This window comes from Ursus maritimus, unplaced genomic scaffold (genome assembly GCF_017311325.1).
Source record: "Ursus maritimus isolate PB19 unplaced genomic scaffold, ASM1731132v1 scaffold_14, whole genome shotgun sequence".
Taxonomy (NCBI): Eukaryota; Metazoa; Chordata; class Mammalia; order Carnivora; family Ursidae; genus Ursus; species Ursus maritimus.
The window spans coordinates 35345880-35368007 of record NW_024423786.1 but is presented as its reverse complement, the minus strand read 5'-3'; the positions used below and the strand labels follow the sequence as shown (position 1 = coordinate 35368007).

Here is a 22128-nt window from a genome sequence, read left to right as displayed (position 1 = left end):
GATTAGTATACGGATGACTTAATGCCCAGAAGTGATCGTGTCGGACCTCTTTATGGCCCCACCCCTGCAGTGCACGGGACACAGGATTCCTTCACCTAGCTCATCGCCCATGCTCACCTGAACCCTACCTGCCTGCCTTTTGGCACCCTCCTCCCCTTTATCTGCCCCATTTCTTCCAGACACACGGGGCTCCTACCATGGACCCTTTGTTGCCTCTTCCCCGTCATTTCTCTTGGCCATGTGGCTGACTCACACTCATCCTTTAACCCAGGCTCATGGTCACATCACTTATGACACCTTCCCCATGGTTTCCGGTACCCTGGCAGGGTTCTGTGCTCCCTGCTTTGAGTTTTCATTACACTTTACCCTCTCTGCCCTTTGTTTCCCCCACGTGTAGAGTTGGGATACTGTCTGTGCTTTCTTTTATGGGATGCTCGTAAGGAATAACTGGATTAATTGACTCAAACTCTTAGAGCAGCTCCACACACGGGGCTAGGTGGTGTGAAACCCAACAGCTGTTTGCTGTTGTCACCTGCATGGTCCTCCTATTACAGCCCACACCACACTGTCCGATGACTTGCTTCTCCGCCCAGCTAGAACAACAAATATGCCAGTTGTCTTCCTGGCCCAAGCCCTGGCGTAATTCTTCTGATATGCGTCGTCATATCACTGTTGCCGTTGGCATCGTCAGCAGCAATGGTAAGAGCAAACATGAGTGGATGTTTACCACGTGCCGGGAATTTTGCCCCTAGTACTCTCATGAAGTAGCTGGAGCCAGGATTCAAAGTCAGGTTGTCTGACTCCAGATCCCGCTCTCTGGACCAAAATATGTTGCCTCCCAAACCCCAGCTTAAGTTGCCTGGTAAACACTTGGTTGGAACGGATACAAGAAAAGACTAAAAAGAGAATGAGAAGAGCATTTTCATGCATCAAATGTATGTGAAAATCCATCCTGAGTAGGTCAAGTCTGAATGGACGTGGAAATTGTTCTGTGTTTTTCCACTTTGAGGGAGAAGGAGAATTTTCCTCCCCTGGCTGTTGTTGGGGCCCAGGGGCTGGGAGCTGCCTGCCACACTGGCTGGCCTAGTCTGTGTCTTAGGTGCCATCCTTCAAAGCAGGTTGCTTTGGCAAACAGCTTAATTTCTGTGTTTGTGCCATTCTGAGGACATCAGTCAAACCTTTCGATAAAGGCCCTGGCCTCATTCCATTTTCAGCCTCACTGATCGTGGATTTTGCTGCTGAAGCTGGAAAAGACTGGTGGAGTCTGAAAACCAGTCCTTAAGGAGCAGGTGCACAGCCTTGTGTTTGTGAACACGAGGTCTGGAGTCCTTTCCTTGGCAGCAGAATTAACGTTCACATAACCTCCATGTAACTGTGAACTTGAGGAGCTGGTCCAAGTTCTCCCCACGTGAGTGCCAACCGTGGGAGGCGTAGACTCGGTAAGCTGTCCTTGTTACAACCAAGCCGTGTTATGCTTGAACATCCTGTCTCTTCCCCTGCCCCGTCATAATAATTTCTTGTACTTGTGCAGAATCCTTTAGGAAATGTTTTGTGTCTGCATTGTCGGCAAATTCACACACTCGAGTAGAGAGCAAAGATGGTATTATTTTGGTGCCTCAGGTAAGAAAACAGGCTCAGAGAAGTTAAGATTTTCTCAGATCAAGCAGCTAGTGAGTAGGACGATCTGGATTCAAACCCTTGTCCCTGGGCTCTGGGACCTGTTCTCATTCTACTGGACCAAAAGCTTCCTGCAGGTCAGGACTAAGTCATTTATTGCTTGGTGTTTCACTCAGTTCTTGATGCCATTCTAATTATTTAATGGGTTATTATCACATACTTATTAAACTAAGTTGAACAGAAGGGAACTACAACTCAGAATAGAAACTCCGTAGGACAGATTTTCTCACTGGCCCCAACACCTTGTTAACTTGGCTGTGCCTTATCTTATGGGGATGTTGCCATCTTCCTTAGCTAGCTGGATGGTACCTTCAGTGCTCTGCCATTGTGGGTTCCAGGTCACACCTTTCAGTAAGTCCTGGAAAAGATGTAATTAAGGGCTGGAACAGAATTTTATTCACCACTGTCAGAGTCTTCAGGGATAGGTAATTTCCTTTCTTTGTGGAAAACAAGTGTCTATCCTCAAACTGACACAGTCCCATTCATCCTGGACTGTCCCCTCAGGAAGTTAGTGACAGTTCCATTGCCCACAGAGGAAATAGCCCAGTTATCCCCCAACTGAAGAGTCCTGAGAGGACTTTTCAAGGTTTATGGTTAAGTAGACTTGATTTTGGTATTCAGTGAAGCCATTCCCAAGAAGGTTACATAAGTGGAAGGCCATACCATAAACTGCTGGATCATTTGGAAAAATTACTTGTCTTCTCTTCCTAACTCATCCCAGCTGCCATGGCCCTTGGGCAGCCCCTAGAGCAAAGTTTGGCTCTTTCTATCTGCGGTAGCTTTGCACATGTCACACTTGGGCAAATGCAGCCTTAGCTGTACGATGATGTGGCTTTGGTTTGGAAATTAGCCATTCATGTTGATAACAGGCATTAATTTAATCAGCCTCAAATTGATAACAGGTATCTCTTGTAGAAACAAAGATAGTTAGTTATTGATTGTGATCCTGTCTTCTGATGTAAGCGCTAGGCTTATTTTGTCTTGTAAAAGTCTGGTGCAGGTTTATGTAATCTGAAGGAGCCGGGAAGGGGGAGGAGCGGAGGAAGAGAAGAGAGAGCCCCAGGTACACGCTGGATGTGTTTGCTCTTTTGTTCCGTTACCTGCTTTCTCTGGAAACTTTATAGATTAGCTTTTATAATCCACTTTGAAATGTTTGCCGTTTTGAAAGCAGAAGCAATCTTTGCAGCTTTCAGGCAGAAGGTCATTTTATACAAAATGTTCATTCGTGTGCAACAAAGCTGATTTCTTTTACAGGAACAAAGAAATAATGAAGGCTCCTTAAAAGCTGTTTTTCTCTAAAGAAACGATCATCTTGATAGTTGGTGATTTATATGTGTCATTTCTATTGGAATTGAAAAGTAAAAACATTTGTATCAATAAGGATTACTGAATATTAGGAAGCTCTCAGATATGACTCTGTGGATTTCAGCATTCCACGGTGGGACGGAAAAGAGTTCTCATTCAGTTGTGTCCATCTTTGCCCTGGTGTATTGCCTGCTGGCCTTTGGTTGATGTGGCCCTCTGTGTAGGTCTCTGAGATCTGGTTGTTTCTAGAACATTTTCTTGCCTTCAGAAGTTTGTTTGCGATGTTCCCATGGTCCGGAACACTGGCTCAGCACTTTCCTTGTTGTGGAAGAGCCTCCTGTTCTCTCGAGCACAGCTTTGATGTCACTTCCTTCTGGGATGCTTCCTAGCCTCCTGGCAGGATTCTTTGTCACTTGCCCCTTTATGACGAAACTACTGTTTTCCTTGTGTGTGGCCGTCACCCTTCCGTAAAGCCTCAGGTTGTTTCATGGCTCACTGGAGGTACAAGCCCCACACTTTGGGAGATAGTGATCTGACTTCTAGCTACAAAAGCAGCAAAGATGAATCCACAGTAGTAAAAACTCCATCTTGAGAACAAAAGGGAAGGGATTTCCATGCCAGAAAGAGTGGAAATGTAAATTTGAACATCCTCCTTTTCCTCCCCCGCCCCACACTTAATGGTTCTTAAACTGTTGGTTTCTGACCCTTCATACAAGAAAGGAGTGTTTAAAATTAGCCCTGGCAACAAATCAATCTCATGTTGTCCAGATTCCCAGAGACATCTTTTCATATGCTGACAGAGATTTTTCATTTTATTTCTGGGATCAATTGAGTTTGAAATCTGTGATGCAGAGAGGACCCGGGTCTCCTCTGTCCTCACTGCTGTAGACGGTCAACATGTTGAGTTCATCCCTGCCACATAATATGGTGCTAGGGTAGCATTAATCCCAGGCACACACTGATGGGCAAAAGGTGTAACTCTTACTCCGTCAAACTGTAGCCCTTAAAGCAAAAGCTGCTGAGTCTAGTGTAGGGAAAAGATGAACCAAGCTGCACCAGGCATGGTTGTGACCGCAGTTATCGTTCTTGATCGATCTATTTGGTTGTCCTTCCACACCGAGTCTAGGGCTTGTTGGATTTGAAGGAAGACTCACGTGATCTCTAACTCTGATATTCTTGACAATTCAATCATTAGCTCCAAGCGAACCATTGGGGCAGCCCAAAGCCATGTTAATGGTTATAGATTTTCCTTAGAATCACCTCAGTTGAGCTTAATCCTTTTTTTTGGAGAAAGAATTATGTATTCACTCCAGAAAAAAAAAATGGCAATAAAAATGCTGGTCCGATTATTAAATGTGTTGTTGCAAAGCGTTAAATGAAAACCACAAAATGTATTAAGTGCTTTGAAATCTTTGTTAAATTCCAATATCCCATTATAACAGCCTTTACAAGCCGAAGCTTTTTCGTTTTAACATGAGAAATAAAAATAACGTTTTTCTTTGCTACTCCATATGGTTTTTATATTTCTGTTTTGCTTTAAGGATTTTCGTCTGTAATTGCTCCCTCCCCCGCCTTTCCCCTTGCTTATTAAAAAACTTTTTTTCATTTGTACATAATTTGTTCATTCTGATAGAATCAGTAGGAGTCTAGTAGTAGGTTACTTTGTTGTATATCATGTTTTCTGTTACCCTTCCCCCCCCACTGCACCATTCTTTCTTCTTTTCTCCCGTTAAGCCAAGAGGACCAGGAATAAAAAAATGATAATAATAATAATAAAATAAAATAGAAGTGGAACAAACAAAATCGTTTTCTTTTTCTGATCCAATTTTTACTGTGACTTGGTGTCCTATTTTCCCCCTCCTGAACCACGACGGAAAGCTTGACCTCTGTGATGTCTTTAGCTGTAGTCTTGATTTACGTGTTGTGGGGGAGGAGACGGGAGACTGCATTCTGTAGCATTGTACTGATTATACGGGGGGTCATTGTAACAAGAAATAAGATGTGGTTTTAAACGAAATGCTTTAATATCTCGCTATTCCCCTTGGCAGTTTTGCCTTCACCATGGCTATAAATAGTGTCCCTGGCCCATGGCTTCTAGCATTTCTTATTTATAAAGATAGCTTTTGTTGGTATTTATTTCACTAAAAGGGAAGAATTATTTAGAAATATAAAAAGCCGCTGAAACATACATCAGCTCATGAACTGCAACTTTTTGGCTCATAGATGCTTTGTGTCCAAGGCCAGGATGTATATTCCAAGTACACTGTTACCATTTTTGTTGAGTGACGGACTGCTCTGGCATCAGAGTGGGGAGAATCTGTGGACAGCACTGCCGTTTTCCTTGCCTCAGAGCTCAGTTTTGAATGCTAGTCTTCAAAGCCATTTTTATTTCCAGTGTTCAGTTTTAATTAAAAACCACATTCACAATTCTATAATCCCATCTGCAGATCCAAAAGGGGAATTCATACAAGAGAAAATTAACTTATTATTAAAGGCACACTGCCTTTCCAACAGGTATAATAGAGTAACAGTTTCCCTTGGGCTCTGTGGTTCCTTATATAATAACTAAAATATTAGCAAATTTTAATTGATTTTTCCCTACCTGCAAGTGGTAATCAAACTTATTTTTAAAACATACTTAATTTGATTTAGATGATAAGGATATTTGCTCAGGAAAGAGACATGAGAGGCTGCTCTTTTCTACCGGCAAGTGTCAGAGGTGGAAGTTGAGTGGTTTTGACTTCTTTAAATGGTGATTCAATTTATTTTTATTTTAGTAACCGTAGGAACTTCTGTCCTCGGGACTCCCTTTTAGGTAAATTTATGGCTCATGATATCCTTCTTAAATAACATTTCTTTTAACTCGTGTATCTTTATAAGAGTATTTCAGAAGAAAGATCAACTATCCTTTGTTCTTTCCAAAAGGCACACAGTTCTGGATGTGCTGTTGTCATTACCATTGTGCACAACAGGCATGCTTGTGCTTGGAGATCTCCCCCCTGAATTTCCCCATAAAATGTAAGCTGATCTTCCAGTAGCATCAGAGGGCAGATTGGGATACCCCGTGGTCCACTGCATGAAGTGTGAATCCTTTCAAAGAGCTCCTCTGTGTCGTGAGCTTCATGGGAAAATACCTTCATGGAAACAAAAAATATATGAATTAAATTAAGAAAAAAAAAAAGCACGTGGCAAATTTAACTTGAGGATGAACATAAAAGCTGGCTAGCAGGGTACTCACTGCTGTGTACAGAGAACAGTGCTCTGGCTGATCTCAGCAGTTAGTACAATGGTATTGAGTTGTTTCCAATGTATTACCTTCTCGTGCCCCATTGTTACAGGATTTGTGTCCCCTTGGTGTCTAGGTTCTTAGTCATGCTGCTTCGGAGAATGAAGAGGTAGACCAGACGAAGAGTGGTGGGCAGCAAAGCAAAGTTTATCGAGCAAGAATACAGAGCTCCCAGAGAGGGGGACCTGAGTAGGTTGCCCTCGGAATTTCTAAGTTTAGGGGTTTTTATGAGCTCTTTTGCTCGGAACTTAAGCAATCAGGGTGTGTTGAGTTGTGCCAATCAGGGCTTTGTTCATGTATCTGTCTACCTATTAGGTTAATGTCCATGTGCTGATGGTCTTTTTCTTGCTGACATCTGGGGGCTTAGGTCTTAACTGCCTCTTGCTCGTGATAGGGACAAATGCTTTTGTAGTTAATTGTCTTATTTTAGGACATTCTGCAAAGGCTGCAAAGCAGAATGTCAGTGCAGTCCTGTCCAAGCTGCAGAACGGGATGTCAGTGCTGTTTTATTTGAGCTGTCCTGACTCCATATTTTCTTCTTGGGAACCCTGACTACCTAATTGTCCAACTAACTCCTAACACCGTGACGTGTATTACAGTATTGAAATACATTTCATGTTATGTTATATATGAATGTTATATGGTATATATGATATACACATACCTATATACTCACAAAGGCAAATGAAATGTATTTTTCTAGATGCATGAAATACATTTTGTGCTGTGTTATTTCATGATAATTTCAACTACCTATTATTTCCATCTTGTTCTCTTATTTGTTGGTGTTATACTGCTTTATTGTTTTCCTCATTTCCAGTTGTTCACTTCTTTCAATATTACCTGTCTTGGTCATCATGAAATTTTATTTTTTTCTTATTTTTTAAAAAGATTTTTATTTATTTATTTGACAGAGAGAGAGAGAGTGAGCACAGGCAGGGGGAATGGCAGAGGAAGAGGGAGAAGCAGACTCCCTGCTGAGCAGGGAGCCTTATGCGGGGCTCGATCCCAGGACCCTGGGATCATAACCTGAGCCAAAGGCAGATGCTTAACCAACTGAGCCACCCAGGCGCCCCGATTTTTTTCTTATCTTTTGATCATTTGTACATGTCATCCACATTTCTTCTCTGGGTTCTCAGAGTACTTAGACACCATGAAACAACAACATCTGTGTGTTTAGGTAAATGCATGACTTTTTTTGATAATGTAAATGTCCAGACATGTATAATATTTATAACCATTCTATAAACCTCAGTATGTAACTGATTTCATGATACATATATAAAAATTCTAAATCTGTTGCAAAGATTAAGAGAATAAGCTTTCACAAATACATAGATTCCTTATATAACTGTCACTCATCTGTCAAGGTCCATCAGGATGCATTTGCAGATTGGGTCATGTGATCCTGGGAGGCTGACAAACTTCATTGTCTAGGCTGATTCTAGGAAGAATGTGACCCAATGAAAGCTTGGGGCCAACGGATCCAATCTATGTATGGTGTCTCTCCTTATTTTTCTTTTTCTCTGTTTCTTATCCTTTCCATTTTATGCTTCTCTTCTAGAAAGCATTTAATGTCTTATAGTGAAAATACTTATGTATGCAGATTTTAAAAAGACAAATGAAAATTGAAAAACCTTGGAGGGCTGGTGGATATCATTAATCAAGGCAGCAGGGATGAGTTCAGCTCTAGGATGAGTGCTGTTTTTTGCCATTGGTTCTCAAACTTTAGCAGCTTCCGAATTCCCTGGAGGGCTTGTTAAAGCAGATTGCTGGGCCCACCCCCAGGGCTTCTGATTCTGTAAAATGAGATGGGGCTTGCAATCATGCATTTTTAACACATTCATGGGTGAAACTGATGCTGCTGGAGGGGGACAGCCCTTGGAGAAGCACTACTCTAGGGTCACTGTTTCAGGGGTTTCAGATGAAGAAACTGAGGCCTGAGAGGGGAAGTGGCAAACAGCACTGATGTAGTGGGTTGCATCTAGGCTAGAATTAGAACTGGGCCTTTTGGCCCTCTCTGGCCCTGTAATGTTCTCCTGGGGTCTGTTCTTTGATTGACCAGAGAAGGGGAAATCTCCTCATCTGAAGGAAGGGTTGAAGGATTCCTGTCTGTGGGCAGCATTGTCTGGCTGCCCTCTTTCTTTGTATGTTCTATGGAGAGAGACAGCTTAGTAGTCTCTGTTGGTGCCTAATGTTACCCACATATATTCCAACCTCTTCATTTCCATATCCAATTTAATAATTATTCATGGAACATTTGTCTGTTGATTTGTAATCACTTAGAGATTAATACCCATGTCATCATGTTTCAAACATGGCCTATTAAACTCAGGTCTGTATTATGTCAATTAAAAACAAGTTAAAGACAGCCTGGACTCCAAGAGTAACTAGGAGAAAAATAGAAATGGCTGAATTTTTACCTGGATCTGAAGGTTTTGCTTTTAGTTTGATGAAATTTCAGTGAACTATTATCTCATTAAATGAGTTCTCTGCAATATTCTCTAGCCTACGTTTTCAACTCAATGTTGGCAAATTCAAATTAAAATAAAAATGATTTCGATAGTTGATTAATTGCCTTTAAATGGAATTTCATGAAATTGCTCTCATAAGAATATGGATTGGCTGAATTTAGTTGGCTAAGAAGAACAATAAGAGTTGTGTATTTATGGGTCCTGCTTATTGATTTAATTTCAGCGATTTCTTATTGCGATGCAGATTGTCAAAAGGGCATTGATGTGCCATAAATTCAAATAATTGTCACCTGATAATTACATACTAGAACTGGATGCAGAAAGAATTGCTTTGAATGGGAATTAAGTAGTATTTCTCAAACCAAAGGGGAAGAAAGCCCACTTAGTGTTGGGCTCAATTTAGTAAATCTTGACGAAGAGCCTTCTGTATCTAAGGAATATGCTCTTGTAGGTAGGTTCAGGCATCCACACTGGGCCTCAAGGGCCAGTGTCTTTGAGTTGTTGCAAATTGCTATGAAAATGGCTGCAGAACTTGGGTGCATGTGTCCACAATGAGGTAAGCAGCAACCAGATTTGCAAAGGCTCCAGGTCACAGTACACATGCTATGATATTATCTGTCCTCTTGGGGCAATGGAGAAACATTGGTCTTTTCACATGGTTGGAACGGGTTCTGGGCCACATTTCTGATCCTTTGTGTTGCCTTCTATCTTTTCAGCGTCTTGTGGAGGCAGCAGAAGAGGCACATCTGAAACACGAATTTGACGCAGACTTGCAGGTAACCGATTCAAGTTTGAGTTAAATTTTTCGTGTGTTGGCTGCCAAACAAGAGATGCTAAGTGTACCAGAAACACCTGCTTTCAGTGGATGGAAGAGAAGGGCTTTCAGAAGGATGGTACAGAGTTGGAATAAATGGTCCCCGACCATTTTCCACCATGACGGTTACAGTGAGTGATAACACACACCCACACACAGGCACGGAACCAGATTTGGATGAACTTCTCCGCAGTTCTGGAGGACGTAACCAGTCAAGTAACAATAATCACCAGAACTTCTAATGATATATTGATAAGATAGCAGAATATTTATAAATCCCACTTCCTTGGCTGCATTAAGGTGACTGAAAGCAAAATTGTGACAATCTTGGATTGACTGTTAATTGTATCTAAAAATTAAATCATCACTGACATGGGATTTGAACACATACATAATAAACTTCTTACAGTGGATTTTGTACCCAATTATGACTTACCTGTGTTTGGCCGAGAAGGGTTTTGATGTTGCCATGTCTATAGAGAACATCTTAAAAGGCAACAAGTGAATTGAATAATACCTGGAGGTTCCTTTGGGTCCCTCTTCCTCTTGAAGGAAATATTATCTGAATTGCCATTTTGAGTTCTGCTCAAAACACTGCTAGGTAAACAAAAGGAGTCCTTAAGCCTGTGCTTTGCTAGAATGTATCTCTTCTAATGGCTTGTGGTCACAATTAAGAAGTAGTGTTTATTTTGCTGTGTTTTCATTTATTGGAAAGGATAAAGGCAGACATAAATATGCAAGCACAAAAAAGGTGGTGATACCAAAATAGCCTTTGGTGTCTTTGTTTCGTGGATGAACCTCTTCTCATTCCTCCCCATCTATATTTTTTGCTTTAGGGGTAAAATAATGCACACTCAAATGGGGTTATGAGGAAAGTTTAATAAAGGCAGTATTTACAAAGGTATCGTTGGAGAAACCAACAGGTGATGGTGTCATGGCGCAAGCCACCTTCCTGGCCTGAGGAGCAAGAGGAAGGAATGGTGTCCAGAACCCAGGCAAAGTAGCTATATGGAAAGAGTATTTGATAGAGGTGAGCAGCCAATCATGGTGAGCTAGAAGGATGGAATTTAGGGGGATAATATCCTGATAACAGTGCCTAGCCTTCTGATACCTTGCTGGTACCCACTGTCAGCTAAAGCCAACTACTGGTGTGGTTGATGGAATTCCGTCTTCTGAAATCGAGCTAGGTGCAGAAGGATGAAGAGTGGGTCTGAAGAGGAAAAGAAACGATGAAGCCCACCATTTGGTGGTCATTTTCAGGCATAACACCAACATCTGAAGCAAATAGAGCCAGGACCGTAGGCAAGCACAAGAGCTTCCAGGGGGAGGTGGAGAAGTGTCAGGGACCATTGGTAACATCAGGGTAGGGGAGGCCAGCCCAGCTCTTTGAGCAGAGCTGCAAGAGAAGGGGCAGAGGAGTTAGCTGAATATAGCAAGAAGCACCTTGCTTCCTCCAACCACACGTACATGGTGGCTATAGGAAGGTCCAGGGGCCATTTACTGGCCACATTTATCTTCAGTGTGCCTCCTCTTCAGAGGTTTAAGTTCCTAGAGTGGGCTAGAGGGATTGAATGGAAGTATGAGGAAGCAACTTTGTAACCGTGAGGGTTTCAGGGTCCTCTTGAATGTGTTGACAAGAGAAACCATCTCCTTCTCCTGGGGAATATTCTGGTTGTAAATTACTGAAACTCAAATCCACTCAAATGAGATTATAATGTTGAATAAAATAAGAATCCCTGGTTCCTCTCTAATAAGATACAAATAAGTAGACATAGGTGATAGATAAGTATATACATAAATAAGAAGGGAAAGCTCAGGGCACTTGGGTGGCTCAGTCGGTTAAGTGTCTGACTCTTGATCGCAGCTCGGGTCTTGATCTCAGGGTTGTGAATTCAAGCCCTGCATTGGGCTCCAAGCTGGGCATGGAGACTACTTAACAAAAATGAAAAAGAGAAGGGAAAGCTCCTGCAGTAGAATGCGAACTAATAAATATAAGAGAGATGGCGGAGATAGGAGATTGTGGTAATAATTCAGACAGTAATCTTCAGTGGATATTAAAACTACTTAGTAGGAAAGTGTTTGATGAAGAACAGGACCCTGATAGTTTCAAAGTATCTGCCCACAAATTACTTATTAATTACAAAGGGGACTATAGCAACCATGGAGAAGCCTGGCGGAGACCACCTTAAATAGGTAATCAAAGTTGGTATCACCGGTGATGAGACAAAGTGATATCAGGTGCCTCCAGGTGTGTGTTGAGCTTTAGGGCAGCAACCCTACGTAGAATTCTTGCCCAAAATGTGTAACCTGAATCTAATCATGAGAAAGTATCAGACAAATCTGGATTGAGGAATCTTCTACAAGGTAACTGGCCAGACTCCTCTTCAAACCTTCCAAGGTCAAGAAAGACAAAGAAATATTGAGGACCTGTTCTAGACTAAAGGACACAAAAAACACGTGATGATGAAATGCAACGGATCCAGAACCAGCAGTAAAGATTTGAAAATGGACTCTGCATTGGATAATGATGATGTATCAGTGTTGAATTTCCTGGTTTCCTTGTATTGTACTTCTGGAGGAGAATGTCCTTGTTCTTGGATGTTTTTGGACCAAGCATTTACATCCATTGGTCCAACAGGAAGAAGTGAGTTTATAGGAGAGTGAAAAAGATTATTTGGAAAATCTGGTGTTATTTATGGCTCATATATAGTCAGTTTTATTCTGAGATCAGTTGTCCACACAACATGAGTGGGCAAGGGAGGGAATGATTTAGTGACTTGAGGGGATTATATATCCCTCAGCAGAGGACAAATGTTCTGTGGTTTAGCTCAGCTAACCTAGAGTCACTCTTTTTTGTCCCTAGGAAGCTAGTGTTACCTTCAAGAGTGCTGACTCCTACTGCTGAAGCTTTACAGTGTAAATCTGGTGCAGCACAGCTGATTCCCTTGTCAGATGTGGTGCTGTAGGCATTCATACAACATTAGCTTCTCTCTCCAAAAGAGAGAGACGGACAGAGAGACCGAGAAAATGAGTCTTTGGGTTGTTGCAGTTTTTGTCCTCTTGGGAACAAAGAAGGGGAGCCCAGTTTTTCCTCCTCCAGTGATCTGTTTTATATAAGTGCAAGAGAAATATCAGGGGCTACAGTTGTGGTCTGAACTAGAGTAGAATTTGAAATATTACAGAGTGTCGTTTACTACCTGGACCTTAGACTGTGGCGAAATCTTCTCTGGGTCAGAGTAAACCATGGGTGCTTTTGTGAGCACCTGTAAAAGAGAAGCCTTTGAAAAAATGGATGTGCATGGAAGAATGCATGTTTTCTTAGATGAAGGTGTTAAGGCTGTGAAGCTTCAGTGCTATTAAGTGCACGTCTTAACAGCTTGGATGTCAGCCCCATTGCTATCACTGGGATAGCAGGTCTGCGCACAGGCTCTGGGTTTATTGCTACAACAGTCCATTAGAGCTGATCAATTGTTAATCTGGGTTCCGCTGACCTCTTGGCAACCCCTGCTGGTGGATTGTTTTTATCAAAAAAATTTCAGACTACCATCTGCTCACAATGAAGTAATGCTGAGGATGTCCCCGTGCTTTAGTTCAGAGGGAGCTGGAAGTCTGTTTTCCTACAGGGGAAAAAAAAAGTGCTTTTGTAAAATTTCCCAAACTTTGCAGCTTTGAGTCTTAGCCCCCCTGTCCCCAAAATAGAAAAGAAATGGTGGGTCTGCCTCTTCTTTCCATTTAGCTCGGAGTCTTTGCATCATTGTACCATTCATGTGCTTTGAAAGTGAAGAATTTGCTTTTCATTGGTAGAATCATCAAGAGTTATCAGAAGAAAGTCATGCCTGCTTTATTGTCAGGATTTTATTTTTCATTTAAATTTGTGTTACAGTCTCTTTAGAGGTTGATGTTTTTCTCATGGGCTTATGGCCTTGACATCAGCAGTCGCCTTTGTAAGGTTCTCTAACGTGGTATTAGCTTATTCTTAACAAAAACTATATTGGGGCAACAGCCTTGGAAGGGTCGCATGTGTGAACAACCCACAACACAGCGTCCTCCATGGAAACCAGAGCTGCCTGGTCATCTTTATTGGCTGGGAAACTTTATTGTTGACACGGGGCTCAGTTCAGCCTTCTTTTTGGCTTGTCCCTCTCTATGGATGGCCTGTGGGTTCTAGATGGGTCTTCTCTTGGTTTTGTTCTTTCCTTTCTGATCATCTATCCTTTGGGGCAATTTATAGTTGTAATTGCTATGAACAGAGGCCTCGTTAAAATGGCATCTTTGCTTTTTTATTTTGTGCTTTGAATTAACATAGTTTTTTATGTAAAGTTCATATGAGATTGGATAATTATAATGAAAACAGTTGAAAAAAACCTGTGTCGTAATTATAATGTGGTTATTTCAGTGTTTCACCCTCATTCAACCCAATGTGAGGTGAGGATGGAGTGGTGGGAGTGGACCCTACCCCCGATTATCCTAGCCATTGATGAATTTCCAGAAAACTAGGTCTACACGTGTAGTATAACTTGGACAGAATGCTTTCCCCTTCTTACTTACTCTTTCTTTTTGGGTTTTTCCATTGGCAGCGAAGAAGATGAAAAAAAGTCCTTTTGACAGTTTACTAAAAACCTGCTTATCTTTGAACCGCAAACATATTTTCTTTGAAAGCTGTCTCCAATAAGTGCCAATTGCACAGAGCTGGTGCGCAGCAGAAAAAAAAAAATGTGATTTTGAATTGTGTATCCTACAGAAGCCTTTTCCATTGCAAAGTTTTCTATAATAATTTTTCTTTGTTATTTTGTAAGTAATAGGAAAATGAAAAGCCTGGTGACATGCAGAAGGAAAACAAAAGTGTGAGTGGGAAAGAACTGGGGAATGGCGTGTCTTGAACGTCCCCTCCTGGTCATCCCCAAGCCACAGACACCTAGCTTGCAAATGCAGTGGCCTCATTGCAATGTTGGGGTGAGGGGTTTGGAAGGACACAGAGACCGTGATGGGAAATCTCCCAATGGGACAGCTGGTGATACGCCATCCTCCCGGGAGCAGCTCCCCTCCACCGCCTCCTGGCCAGACCTCTTAGAGTGGGAGGTCCTGGCTGAGGGAGACCCAGGTGAAGGGAGCGGGGTGGGGGGGGGGTCCTCTACTATAGGACGTGTCTATATCACCATTCACCGGAGAAGAAAGCCTTTCCTGGGAAGGATTTAGAAAGGGCAGCAGAGCAGCAAGCAGCAGAGCAGAGCTGTCCTTTCCCCTGACAGCATTTCCCTGCCTGCCGGTGAGGCTTTGCCCTGGGGAAACGCTTGTGGGCATGAGCCAAGGATGGGTTTAGTAGACGTTCTTTTTGAGCAGAGGAAATCACCATCCTCATGGGCTTTTTCATGTGCTGCTGTCAAGCCCCAGTCCATCGTTGTCCTCTTGGCCTGAATGAGGTGTTGAGCTCCTTGCAGAGGGAGGAGGTGGAGCACAGAAGACCCCGTCCCCAGAATCACAAATGGTGCTTTTCCTAAGAGGTAGCGAATTGACTTTTTGTGCATAAGCAAGAAACCTAGGGGTCATGTCTACAGGAAAGACACTGAAAAGAGAAGTAAATTTCACTCTTTCTATTAAAATAAATCTCCCTCCCCTCTTTCTGATCTAACTTATGAGAACATGCCTATTTTTTTTTCTTTTTATCAGCTTGGCAAAGGGGTCATAGTTAGTCTTCTGCATTTTAAGATCTTACATTAGGATGTTTCTTAGTTAGGGGCCACATGTCATTTATGCACAAGACTGATGGGTAGTTTCCCCAGAATCTCTCAGGGTGAACATTTAAAAATTACAATAATTTCTCAGTTGTCACATACACACTCTCTGTGTACACACATTATCATTTTTGTTCATTTGGCTAGAATGTTAGAACTTTTCATAAGGTCAATGCATAACTGGGCTTTGTGTTAATGAGTTGTCTGGTGGTCACATGTGAGGCACAGGACCTGGACATCGGTCACTTGAAAGTGTAAAAAGGGGTGGCAGGTGGAGCCTCAGCTTGACCCAACTCGGAGAGCCTTGGCCTGGAGGTCTGGAAATGTAGGTTCCAGTAGTTTTTGTCCCACCTGGACTGTTTACGTGCTCAGAGATCTGCTACTGTAGTCTCTTTGCTCCTCCATGAAATAATGCACCTGTTGCATCGGGATGATTTCTAAGGTTCCATCCATCTCTCATGTGCGGCGGTCGTTCAACGAGTAGTTGTCCGTAATCTCCTCTGTGTCTGGCGCTGTGCTGTGGATGTGGCCATGAGCTCAGCTGATGCTGCTGTTCTCATCTAACAGCAATGCTGGATATTAAAGCCACGATGATGTAAATAATTATTACATTGTAATCATGATAAGCGAACATGAAAGAGAAGGACAGGGCATCATCACCATGCACAATTAGCAGACCTCACGTAGTCTGGGCTATCAAGGGACCTTGAAGCAAAGGCCCCAGTAGTGAGTCTTGATGGAGTGGAGATTCTGGAGTTCACCTCCACCACACCTAGAAGAAATGTCCCCAGACACAGAGAACCCATAATATCTTTATTTCCCGTAAGTGCAGAACTTTTATCTCCTTTCCATACCATAATTTTTCTCACCTCTGAACTCTAATGATACTTTATTTTTGCCTCTTTCCTGATGCTCACCATTTTCTGTCCTATTAATTTTATTTGCCTATGTCTATGTATTGCTTAATTTAACATTTATCCAGGGCTCAGTACATGTTAGACCCTGTTCTAGGTTGTGGAATTTGCACAATCTGAGATGTGACCTCTACCCCCCAGGAAAGTTCTAATCTACATTTTTAAATGTATTTTTTTAGTTGTTGCTTGAAGGACTACAGTGAGAATCCTTAACCTAAGCGTGCAGTGTATCCAGACTTACTTTAGTGTGTGAAGTACCATGTGGAATGAAAAGTTTTCAACAGTGTGATTCTACCTACCACCGTCCTTTGTGGTATAACCATTTATTGTACTTCTGTATGTGTGATAAATACCATAATAAATGTTATTTTTATTTGGCTTTATTTTTGGGTTAATCAGCTGTTTTTTAAAAAATTAAATAAGAAAAAAGATAGCAGTATATTTACCCACACATTTGCCATTTCTGGCACTCTTATTCTTCCTCTGGATTTGAGTTTCCATCTGTTACATTTCTCTTCAGCCTGAAGGACCTCTTTTAGCATTTTTTATTTATTTTATTATTTTATTTTTACATTGCAGGTCTGGGAGTCACAACTTCTCTCAGCTTTTGTTTATCTAAAAATATCTTTATTTCACCTTCATTTTTGAAGGGTAATTTTGCTGGTTATAGAATTTTTACTTGACAGTTTATTATTATTATTATTTTTAGCACTTTGAAGATATAATCCCATTCTCTACTGATCTTTAATGTTTCTGATGAGATGTCAACCATCATTTTATCTTTATTCCTCTGTATACAGTAGGTCATTTTTCTTTGCTACTTTCATGACTCTTCTCCTTATCTTTGATTTACAGTGTACTGTATAGTGTGATAAATAAAGGATATGTCTAGATGTGATTTTCTTTATATTTATTCTACTTGGAGTTTGCTGAGACTGTTAATATTCTCAACACATTTGAAAAGTTTTTAACAACGGGGAGCCTGGGTGGCTCAGTTGATTGTCGGGCTCTGCACTCGGTGTGGCATCTGCTTGAGGATTCTTTCCCTCTACCCCTCCCTTGCTCACTTACATGCTCTCTCTCTCTAAAATAAGTGAATAAATCTTAAAAAAAAGAAAACTTTTTAACAATGATTTCTTCAAAATTTTATTGCCCCATTTTACATTTCCTACTACAACTTAAGTCACATCTATGTTAGATTGCTTTACCTTGTCCCACAGGTCACTGTGGCTCTTTTTTGTTTGTTTGTTTCCAATCTATGTTCTATTGATTAGTCTCCAGGTTCACTAACCCATTCTTCTGTAGTCTCTAATCTGCTGTTAAATTCATTCAGTGAATGTTTTATTTTATATATTGTACTTTTAGTTTGAGAATTTTCATTAAATCTTTTTTATAGTTTCTATTTCCTGCTGAAATTCCTTATCATTGAACTGATTATAGTCATGTTGTTGTTTTATTTAAGTCCTCAAACACAGCTACAAAGCTGTTTTAAATTTCTTCTCTGATAATTCCAGCACCTGGGTCATTTCTGTGTCTGTTGACTCCTTTTTTTTTTCTTTTGAAGTGACTTTCCTTTTTTTTTTTTTTTCTTATTTATGTGTCTAGTGATTTTTTATTTGTGCTGGACATCGTAATTATAGCTTTGACTGATTTTCATAAATTTCCTCATTATCCATCTTAATATAGTTCCATCCATGTGGTAGGTGTTCTAAAAATACCAAGTTTATTGAATACGATTAAATTGGTAGTAGAAAACACTTATTTAGGACATGAGAGAAATGATACATCATATATAGCAGAACAGCCTCCAGTGATTTGATATTCTGCATCACATAAACCTTGACTTCTTTGTTCCAAAAGTACCACACAAGGCCATTTTCTAGCTGAAAGAAAGAGAAAAGTTCATTTTTGTTGATAACCTTAGAATGTAAAAATTGTTTCTCAAAAAAATTATCATTTCTACAGCTTAATTATATTAGTACCATCATGTGTTCTAAATCCAAATAAAGGTATTAATAGTAACAAGTTTAAAGACAAAAATGCAACTTAATAGCAAAAAGAATTGACTTGGTTTTGTTTGACCAGTAATCTTCCTTTATAGATCAGAGGAAAAATTACAGTATTTGCTCCTGTCAAAGTTATTTTTTATTTGCCTGTACAGCATTTATGTATTAGTGACCCTTTTTTCTTTGTTACTTTTGTGTTTAGAAACTCTGGTTCTTTTATCTAATTTCATTAACAGATACAATCTAAGAAAATGCCTCTCTAGGTTCTCTGTGTTTTCCTCACTGTTCTAGTTTTCTTGCTACAATATTCTTTTTTCTATCATGACCATGCATATCTCAATTTGTAGGTAATAGTGGTTATAGAAGTCTGAATTATTGCTTTTGAGAGCACTTTCTCTCCTACCAAACTTATTTGTTCTTTTGTGATTCTTTTAACTTTTGGTTTTTCTCAATTGGGCTTTCTCAAAGCTGGGAATACTTATTTAAAATAAATATTTGTTTAAAACACATTTGTTTTAAATAATGTATTTTAAACACAATGAAACATTACCAGTTTGAACTTTATTGAACATTCCAATTTACAAATACTTTTAAAATTTAGTTTTATTGTTTTCATGTACATAGTGTGCTTGTGGTGTTTGGACATCAGCCAGTCTGGCTAAAGGGAGCATTTGGGGACACCAGGGCCACCTTGGTATATCTACAGTAATGTTCGGTAAATTCTTAGTGGCTCTTCCATCATAATATTCAGAGTCCCACAGTACATTTTCAGAAACCTTAGTGTCTTTCATGAAGATAGCTAAGTGCAGAGGTCATTGGCAGACCCCAGAAGTTACTTCGGATCTTTTTCCAGAAAATTGTTTGGCAGCAGTGGCAGTGTCCTGATTTTTCACCAAGGATCTTTGTGGTCTAGGGATTTGGCAACTGCTATTGATTTTTTTTAAGTAAAACTTGAACGTGGTGGCAGTCCAGAAAGTAGACAACAGGAATTTTCCAATCTCACTTAAGCCTGTTGATAAAGCACCTAATATGTACTCTGATGAATTAATTCTCACCTTTCATATTTTCAGGTTATTTTGTGATGTAGGTTTTCATAATGAATACAATATGCCTTTGATATGGTCATCCTAATTCTTCAAATTAGAACTTCTTTCATGACTAACAATTTTAGGATACTCTTTGCTGGTTAATTAATATGAATAGAATATAGTAACAATGATAAGAATAATGGACACCATTATCAAATATGTATTAAATGCAAGCAGTGGCTTAAGCACTGAACAGACATTATTTCATTTATTTTCCTTTTCGTGATCCTGTGAAATAAATACTGTTATTATCTCTGTTTTTCATATGGAGAAACAAGATTGAGAGGCCATGTGATGTGCCCAAGTGGGTGGATAAGCCAGAATTCATACCCAAGTCTAATGGCTCAAAGACCAGTAACTTAAGTTGGATCACAGAGCCACAAGTTGTAATATTGACCTTAATTTACACTGGACAAAATCTTGTAAGGCAATAAATTTAAAATGAAAGTTATCAAGGGTTATTGAAAAGGTCTATCAAATTCTTCAAGAAGAAATTCTTTAAAGTGATAAATTCTGACCCAGAAACCCATGAAATGAAAAAACAAATCTCTCTCTCTCTCTTTTTAAAGACTTAATTTTTAAGTCATCTCTATACCCAACATGGGGCTTGAACCCACAACCCAGAGATCAAGAGTTGCATGCTCTACTGACTGAGCCAGCCAGGTGCCCTGAAAAAAAAACTCTTAATAAGATAGAAGGATTTAATAAAAATGATTAAACATAGCTTTCCTGTTATTATTATAAACATATACATAGGGAGACCCTTCTTCAGTTGGAAATTAGATCTATCTTCTCCATAGTCATCAGTGGGACCTTTGAAAATGTAAATAGGGTCAAGTTACATATTTGCTTACACTTATACTTCACTCATTCTTCGAATAAAAAAATGAACTCCCCCTGTACCTACAGAGTATGACACAGCCTGCTCCAAAATGTGGATGAACAGCTACCGCCAGCCCTTTGTGTCTGCTCTGCTCCTGACTCACTTTCTTCTGTTCACTGAGCACACCAGGAGGGTTTGCATATTTATTTTCTATCTCCTCCAACAAAACATAAGCTCCATGAAGGCGGGCCCCTGACATGTGCTTGATGTCCACAAGTACTTCTTAGAATTCATTGAAATTCATAATTGTAATGAAATTACTAAAAGCCAGAGTTGACTGATGATCACTACAGTGTATTGTGAGTAATTTATGAAGTTGTCGTCTGTTTATTTTAATTGGAAAAACATCTGATCCTTTCTTCAAATACATACTAATGGCTTGACCACAAGTGATTCGATTATTGCTGTAATATTCAAAGACATTTTCATATATTAATGGCAGCCTTTTATATTAAGAGTTGCCTTTTTTTGTCACTTGTTATAAATTCATGAATTTGCTAATTTTTCTCACCCAAATAATATTTTTCTGCCATTCAGCATGTAGTTACAAATATATGAATATACGAATTAATCGTGAACTAGATTATTAATTATATTTAATGAATATTATATTAAATAAATAATTATTTTATTAAACAGATATGTACCTATAGAGAACATATGTTTAAAACTGGAAAGGAGAAAAATCAGAAGGGAAACATGCTCTTACAATTCAGGTTTCTTCTTTTAGACACGTTCCTACCCACCTTCCTATTCATGTAATCGGAACTACAGATACAGTACGTCTGTGGCATGGGTGGCCTCTTACAGTACAAGTAGGAATTCTGAGGGAGACGTAATCAGTTTCTAAGGGTGACTGTTCAACAGCAAAAATGGTTGTGATTGGAAGTCATCTGAATCTTTGTGTCTACCAGAAAGTGAAATTTCTAACAGTATCGTCCCCTTAGGATACTGTTAAAAGCTTTGAGAGTCAGCCAACCCCTCACGGAAAGTCCCTGATCTTACATTGCACTTGTCCATAGCAAAATCAAACAACAACAAAATAAATAAGCAATATGGAAAACAAAACAGCCTTTCTCATGCTGGTAGTTATTAATGCGGGAAAGATAACTTTCTTCCTTGAAGTATTTCATTAGGTAGCAGGGGCCCGGAAGTTTTGCTAATGGGCTCTGTGACCTTGGGAAAGTCATGTGACCTGTCAGACTTCATGTTACTTCAGGTCACTGGGGGGTTGGGGAGGGGGGAGCTGGTGTGATTTTCTTTCCTGATCTAGAACTACCTAAGTCCGTGAGGTTGTGACGTTTCACATGGGAAGGATAGCTATCATTTCTCCATAGGTTGCATGCTCATTCTTGTAGGAAATCCAGCAACTTCTACAGCACAGCATTGTCCTGAGGGGAACATCTCTGAGAATAAAGTTCTCTTTCTTTTTTCCCCTCCTTTTAAATAGATATATACTTCCTACTTGAAACTCGAAAAAGGGAACTTTCAAGAAAAGATTGCTTCATTGGATCATTTTCAGACACCCCCATAAATAATTTTATTATTTTAGGTTTAAAGAGATTCTTATGAGTAATATAGAAGGACCTCTGTGTGCATGTGTGTATGTTTATGTGTATGCGTGTGTGTGCATGTGTCTGTGTGTGTGTGTGTGTGATTTTAAGAACTTAACTGTGGAACTGAAATGACTTGCTTCACTCCAGACCTTTGTTTGCTGTGTAGTTAAATTCAGAACCAAATCAAACCTTGGCTTTGACTCGTTTGGAAGTGATTATGTTGTGCATATGAACGTATTCATAATATTTGCTTCTTCCCAAAAGGTTTCAGGTGACTGAGACCATACAACCATCATGAAAAAATATTTTTTTTTCTAGGTTTAAAGCCTTTTGTCATCTCATTCTACATGAGATTGGCTGAAATGTAGAGGTGGTCCTGATTAAAGAAGCGAG

The 22128-nt window shown here is 40.1% G+C and overlaps 1 protein-coding gene across 1 annotated transcript in view; it reads left to right on the top strand.

Moving 5' to 3' along the window:
* The window catches only part of CACNA2D3 (calcium voltage-gated channel auxiliary subunit alpha2delta 3), an 834639-nt gene that overhangs the window by 228730 nt on the left and 583781 nt on the right, over positions 1-22128 (top strand). Inside the window, exon 4 of the mRNA XM_040628675.1 lies at positions 9459-9518. Within this exon, the coding sequence (XP_040484609.1) occupies positions 9459-9518 (60 nt within the window). The remainder of the gene's footprint in view (positions 1-9458; positions 9519-22128) is intronic.